The 7,741-nt window shown below is 33.5% G+C and overlaps 1 protein-coding gene across 2 annotated transcripts; it reads right to left on the bottom strand.

Annotated features, from left to right (window-relative positions):
• Window positions 1–4,667: 4,667 nt before the first annotated feature.
• LOC109153241 lies at window positions 4,668–5,717 on the bottom strand. Of its 2 annotated transcripts, none has more exons than XM_019301097.1 (2): window positions 5,372–5,717; window positions 4,668–5,171 (listed from the first exon to the last, which is right to left on the bottom strand). In XM_019301097.1, the coding sequence occupies exons 1-2, from the start codon at window positions 5,509–5,511 to the stop codon at window positions 4,742–4,744; spliced, it is 570 nt and encodes a 189-aa protein (XP_019156642.1). In that variant the 5' UTR covers window positions 5,512–5,717; the 3' UTR covers window positions 4,668–4,741. The 2 variants fall into 2 exon arrangements, with proteins under 2 accessions (XP_019156642.1, XP_019156641.1); XM_019301096.1 differs by having other exon boundaries at window positions 5,388–5,716.
• Between the last annotated feature and the right edge of the window lie 2,024 nt (window positions 5,718–7,741).

Genomic DNA, 7,741 nt, shown 5'->3' with positions numbered 1-7,741 from the left:
ACAAAATTACAACTCTCTTTTTTAACTTGAAATTAATGTTTGACATTTTCTTCTCAATCATAGTGTGTCTTCTTCTACTTTCAACATAAAACATCAATCAATAGGTCAACCTCAATCAAGCATGTTTTCTCAAAAGTCTCTTATCTAAAAGTCTATTATGCTACTTCTTCTCTTTTAGTTCCATGTATATCAAACATTAGAATTGAAATTCCTAGTAATTATGTTATTAAAAATCAAACATTAGAATTTAAATTTCACTTTTTTCCACAGTATTCATCCCCATGAAATTGCAATTCTTTTCCTTCCTAATTCCCTCCCTCCGACCAAACGGCCTGTTAAGGTGTATTTTTAGATATATTATTAATAAATTAAAAATAAATATTATTTTAAAACAGACTTTTATTACATTAAAAATGTATATATAATATTTTTAAAATAAATATTTATTAGTGTCTCATATTGCATTAACCATAACCAATAAAATAGAATTGATCAGGGTTTAGTAGTGGACTTGGTGCAGATTGGTTAATGTAATAAAATTTGAGAGAGCACATTGGTTATAAAAAAAAAAAAAAAAAAAAAAAACAGAAGCCGAACAAATAATTTTTTTATCCTCAATTATATGAAATTAATCATTTTGGTTTCACTTTTAGAATTTACAAATGTCACTCCAACTTTGTAAAAATGTTATAACTTCAATCATCAGTAGATGAAATATGCTAGAGCTATTGGAGCAATCCAAGAGAGATTTTTGGGGATTTTTTTTTACTTGGGTGGAGAGGAAAGAGAATGGGGTGAAAGGAAGACAAAGAAAGATAGAAAGAAAATAAATTCACAAAAGGTGAAGTATTTTGTAAGATCCGTAAATAAAAAAAAAATAAAAAATAACAAATGACACGTGTGCATTAGGTGTGTTAATAGTTTTTTTTTTTCTCTAGTTCTTTTTGTTTTTTTCCCACTTTTTCCTCTTCCCCTCTCTTTGTGGTGAAAAATTTTGACAAAAAATCTTAACAATTGAGTTTGCTTTTAGACCATCTCAAGAGTAGGGTTTTTATATAGTTTTGTCAAGCCAACTAAAAGTGAGAATATGGAGGCGAAAAAAAAAGGAGAAAAAAATTTGGTAGGGAATATCCCGACCGGCATAATTTTATCCCGGCTGGTGTGCCTTTGTCTTTGTCTTCTTATCTTTGCAGGTAACAGGTCGGGCTTCTTGTGAAGAACCCGGTCGGGGTCCGACCAGGAGTTGCCCGAGGGGGAGTGTCGACCACCGAGTGGTAGTCCTTTGGCGAGAGAGCTGACGAGAGACACGTGGCGGCTCCACGCGTTGACAGGCAGGGCACCCGGGACGGCGACACGTGGTGGCTACGTGGGAAGCATGCCGAACGGCCGGATTTGTGTCTCCGGCGCCGCGGCTATAAGTACCCGCGATAGCTACAGTGGGAGAGACTTTTGGACGATCGATAGGTTGTTGTTAGAGAATCCCGACCGCAGTCAGTCGGTACTCAGAGCAACCAAGTAGATTGTACCTAGGGCCTTCAGTGGGATCAATAAAGATATTTACTTGCTTTAATTGGTCTCGTGTTTATTTAATTACTGCTTACGTGGCAATTAACACTATCAAAATTAATGTAAAAAAATTATGCTTTACGCGCCCAACAGCTAGAGCGCTAAATGCACACCAACGAGAGGAATTTATTTTTAAAATTTTGTAAGACCCACAAAAAATCAAGTCCTACAATTTACCGGATTATTATTATTATTATTATTAGAGTTAATACCCAAAATCGTCCTCGACTATAGTGATTTTTCTCAATTTCGTCCTAAACGACTTTGGCGACCTAATATCGTCCCAGACTTTTGTGTTTCGCTCAATTTAGTCCTCCATTTGTTATTCCGTCAAATTGGTGTTAAATAAAGAGACAATTCAGTAATGTCAATATTGATCTCTCTTTACTTTCAACTTGTGAAGTGCGAAATTTATCTTTCTTGTACGAATTACACCCATAATTACTCCCGGACCTGCAAATCAAATTTTATATTCGCAATTTTAGGAGTAATTCTGAGAGTAATTCGTAAAAAAAAAAAAGATTTCGCAGTTCACATGTCTATGAGTAAAGAGATGTCAATATTAAAATTACGAAATTGTCTATTTATTTAACACCAAATGGACAAAATAACAAATGAGGGACTAAATTGAGCAAAAACACAAAAGTCTGGGACTAAATTGAGCGAAACACAAAAGTCTGGGACGATATTAGGTCACCAAAGTCGTTTAGGACGAAATTGAGAAAAACCACTATAGTCGAGGACGATTTTGGGTATTAACTCATTATTATTATTATTATTATTATTATTATTATTATTATTATTATTATTATTATTATTATTATTATTATTATTATTATTATTATTATTATTATTCCTCCCATATCTCCTCTAAGCCATTCTCTTTTCTGCAAACAATGCAAAAAACAAAAACAAAAAACAAAACCAAAAAAAAAAAAACAAAAAACAAAAACAAAAAACAAAAAACGAAAATACCATAAAAACCCTGCTAGGGTTGCTCTTGCATCCCAAACCGGAGTTTTGGAGAAGAAAAAATTGAGTGAGTTTTTGACTAATGATAAGTGAGGTTTTCTGGATAAATTTTTCTTCTACAAATAACAATTTTTGTGCGACCCATTGATTAGGAAAATTACGTAGAAACAGTTCTTGCGCAGTTTGTGCTTGTGATGCACTATCGTGGCACATAAATATGCTTTTTTCTTTTTTACTTTTACTTTTCTTGTCATGTTTTTTCTCTTTTTTCCCCTTTTTTATTGCATGCGCCCGGCTGCGCGTCAGGCGCGCCTGACATACTTTTTTTTTTTTTTTGGTTTTTGTTTTTTAGTTTTGTTTTTTTTTTTCTTCCCCTTCCAACATTCTCTTTCCTAATCATTCTTACATTCTCCCCTAAATCTTCCCAACTGATGCGGATGCTCAGAAGAGTGTGTTTGGTTAGGTATACATCAATTCAATATCTAAATTGTGAGATGAGATTGTTCCACAAAGGACCGCCAATATGACACGTTATTAATTGCGATTGCGACGTGACTAAAAACTGAAATTTCCAACACCATTTGGTCATAAATGATCATCCTTAATGGTGTATGGTATTGGTAGCCATCCATCTAAGTTTACAACTATTAATGTTTGACAAAAATTAGTGTGTGATCGTCTCACGGGTCTTAATCTGTGAGACAGGTCGATCTTTAATTAATGAGGTCAAAGATTTGACTCATTAATAAAAAATTTGACCCATTAGTCAAAGACCCACCTATCTCACGAATTGAGACTCGTGAGACGGTCTCACACATGGTTTACTCTTAATGTAATTTATGAGAATTTCTACGATGTTTTGGTTTTTATATCAAATATAATTATGTATGTTTTTTTTTTTTGAAGGAAACCAAATTATATTAAATTAATTCCGAAATACAACCAGGAGGGTGAGTAATCCACACTCCAAGGATATAGGAATAAATCGCAGTGCAAGCACATGTGCCACGTGATTCGCTGGCCTTTTAACATGGTGAACTAACACGTTCTCAATGTCTCTTGCAATGGCACGACATTGCTCAATGATCATTCCTACGTACGAAAGGTCCTGACAACTAGAATTGAAATTTTTACAAAAATTTAAACAATCCGATTCTAGTATGAAATTTGTTGCTTGTTGAGTCTTGAGCCACGAAAGTGCTTCTTTTGCTGCCATCGCTTCCGCACAATAGGGATCGCGGTTGCAGCGTAGACTGGCGCTGCGAGCTGCCACAAAACTCCCAAGATGATCGCGAATGACTGCCCCGTAAGAAATACCTTGTTTGGAGACGACCGCATCGACATTACATTTAAGGACATCAATCGGTGGAGGTACCCATTTAATTATGTATGTTATTTAGATTGTAGTTAGTACTATTAACACTTTTATTATGTCATTTGATATATAACATGTAATTGTATTCGGTATAAAAAGTACAAGTACAAATGGACATCTTTAAAAAAAGTTTTTTTTTTTCCTAAATGTTATAAATAATGTTATATAAAGAGTGACTGGATAAACCTACAAGATATACAGTATCTTTTGATGGACTAAATGTTCAATTAAAATTTTAAAAAGTGACATTTTTAACACATGAATTGTAATGATATAATAGTCATTTTCTCCTCTCAATAATAAGCACACTAAAATTTAGAAAAATAACATTTCTAACCAATGAATTATAATGATATAGTCATTTTCTCATCTCAATAATAAAGAAATCACATTTCATAGTGTAGTTTAGCTCTTATGTTTATAACCTATCACACAAAAGTATAATTTATTAAGTATACCCACTCGGGTAGTAAAATAGTACTCCGCAATAAGCACATTATGTTTTACTCTTTTTTTTTTCGAAATACTCATAATTTTTTACAGGTAGTATCTGTTCTATTTTATACTTTCTCAAACATTTAGAACCAAATCTATTTGAAATGGTATCTGAAATACCAGTACATGGTGATTAATATATTAATATTAATGATCAATATCATATATTTCCTTTTAAAAAATTTTGTTTTTTTGAAAACCCTTTTTAAAAAATTTAATCTGACAATCATTCAATAAAAAAAATAAAAAAAGAAACATGTCAGACAAAATTTACTCGAACTAATAATAATAACTTTTCAATAATTATTATCCTCGAAATACACATTCATTGAATCATTGACTAGAAACTTCATCCAGAAGCTTATATCTCCTCACCTTATTTCTAAACACGTGTCTGACGATCCCACTATCTGACTTCGTCCGCCGCAGCCTCTCTTCAATCCCACCGCGCCCCGCGGCGGCGGCGACACCCTTCACGGCGGCGGGCGAGCTCTCCGGCGACACCGATTTCTGTTTGCTGACGACCGGACGGTTCTTCACCTGCAGTTTGGGAGGCGCATTCTTCAGCCGTAAACACGACCCCCCCATCCTTATATTCCCCGGCCCGAATTTCTTCCTCGCCTTCCCGTCGTTTTCTTCGCCGGAATTCCGGCACGACGACGACGAATTCGACGAATTCTGCGCCTCTTCTCCCTTCTCCACCGTCAGGCACCAGTTGCAGACGCCGTACGACTCCGCTTTCGGATACAAATTGCTGCAGTACCTGTAACCATAAGAAATTGAAAAGATTTCAGGTTTTTTTGAACAGATATGAATTGAAACCCTAGATAAACATTCTGCTAATACAAAATCCCTCCCAAATTCTACGAGCCTGGCTCGAATTGAATCCGAAAACGAGATATATATACTTCTGCGAGCCTGATTCGAACTGAATCCAAATTAAACATTGAATCTGTTGAACACATACATACATACAGACCTATGTTGAGATCTGAATTGACAAAGTTTGCATCTGAAGAGCTCCAAGGATAAGCCATGGTCGCCACACATGCAGCACTCGAGATGATTATTAGGAGGCTTAATTGATGGTGGTTTTCCGGCATCTCCTTTGCTGTTTGTCTGCATCATATCATATCATATCATCTGATCTAGCTAGCTATCTGCAAATTCAATATGTTTGTGGATATAAATGGATTATATTTACGGCAGTGAAGTATGAAGGTGAGTGAGTATGTATGGATATTTACGTCAAGCTGATATAATAATATAGATATAGTAGCAGAGGAAAATGCCCAGAAACTGTGTCCGGGTTGGGTGGGTATATACCGTGTGTCCCTTGATTAGCTAAAACTAAACAAAAAGTTTTAACTTTTTTCTTTTATAAATTTTAACAGCCAGTTGTTATATGAATCTTTCAATAATCTAAATTGATTTATGGGAAAATGGCACTTTTTCTCCTTGAGTTATATACTTATAACATTTTCCCCCCCTCAATTATTCAAGTGACTGTTTTTCCCCCTAAAATGTTAAATGGACATATTTACCCTTAAAATAAATATTTTATTTATTTTTCTTCTCCAACAAATTATGACCATAATTTGGTTCAAACCAAATAAACACTATAGCAACCAAACCGAAATATTCCAATTACAATTTAGAATCGAAACTCGATATTTAGAGTTTATTAAAATCCCGGAACGGACGGTTCATGTTCCGAACTGAAAAAATAAAATACATTTATTGTTGAATTTAAACTATTTTTAAAATAAAAATAAAATTTTAAAATAAAAACGGTTCAAAATCGCGAATCGGGTCCGGAACCGCCAGTTCACGGTTCAGGATCCAATTTTTTTGATTCATAATTTTAATAAATTGAAATCCAAATATTGGGTTCTAGATCTGAATCGTAACCGGAAACTTGTAATTCGATTGCTATAGTGTCCGATTCAGTTCGAACCGAATCGTAGTCATCCCTATGTACACGCAATAATTTGTTGGAGAAGTAAAATAAATAAAATGTTTATTTTAAGGGTATAAATGTCAATTTAATATATTAGGGGGGAAAAACAACCACTTTTAGAATAATTGAAGGGGCTAATGTGCTTACCTAAATAATTGAGGGGGAAAAAGTGCTATAAGTATATAACTCAGGGGGAAAAAGTGTCATTTTCCCTTGATTTATTTTATTGTGATTCTTTACTAATTAAGGTTAAAAGACGAGTTTTACTTAGAGCATCCACATTAGTTGGGGAGAATTGGGGGGTAATGTAAGAGTGATTAGGAAAGAGAAGATGAGAGGAAAGTGAAAAAAAAAAAAAAATTGCAAAACAGAATTTAAAAAAGAAAAAAAAAAAGTGAATATTTATGGTTGTCAGGCGCGCCTGACGCGCCCAGAGGCGGATTGGTGACAGCCACGCGTGGCTGTCACCAGTGGCATAAATTGAGTAGGCCCCACAAATTCTGCATTCTCCCCAACATTTGTAGGAGGAGCTCAAAATTCTCTCACTTACACTCTTTCTCTTCCATGTAGATCAAATTTTCTTGTTTACCGTGAAATCTTCTTTGGTGTGGATGCTCTTAGAACGTATCTTTGTAATGGCTGCAAATTTTCTTCTAAATCAAAAAGTAATATGAATTTAGGAATACTCCACATAATATATAATATTGAAAAAGACTCCACATAATCGGCTCATAATGTACTGTCAACTTGCCAAGCAAATGGAACGCCTAGTAAGAAAATGATTATTTTTATTTAATATATAATATGGAAAAAGAAATACAAGATAATTTTTTTTTAATATGTGCATTGAGCTGCGAGGATGATTATAACGTTTTCAGCAATCTGTGGGTGACAAACACTTGATAACGACGTAATGTATATTTTAAGTTCATCAGTTTTAAATACACACGAGTTTGTATTTTTTTTTTTTTTTAAATATAGAACTTCATTTAATTATTTATAACAAAATTTGTTAATTTACATATATTCTATGAATACAAAGTTTTTAAAAGAGTTAATTTTACTAGAGGTTCTTTGTTTTTAGTGACAATTTCAAATTTAATCCCAAACTATCATTTTTGTCATTTTACATTCCAAACTATCGTTTTTTGGACACTTTTAGTCATTCTTATGATTTTTTCTATTTTTAGTAAGGGTATTTTTGTCTTTTTATATTTTTCTTTTGTTATTTTTTTTCGATTTCTATTGATTTAATTAGTTTAGTACTTTACTAAAAATCGATTGAAAAATATGATTATTAAAAATCATAAGTTACCTAAAGTTCTAAAATGGAATGTAAAATGACAAAAACGATAGTCTAGGATTAAATTTGA

This window comes from Ipomoea nil, unplaced genomic scaffold (assembly GCF_001879475.1).
Source record: "Ipomoea nil cultivar Tokyo-kokei standard unplaced genomic scaffold, Asagao_1.1 scaffold2480, whole genome shotgun sequence".
NCBI lineage: Eukaryota > Viridiplantae > Streptophyta > Magnoliopsida > Solanales > Convolvulaceae > Ipomoea > Ipomoea nil.
The sequence above is the reverse complement of the archived record's forward strand: the minus strand, read 5'-3'. Positions and strand labels throughout refer to the sequence as shown.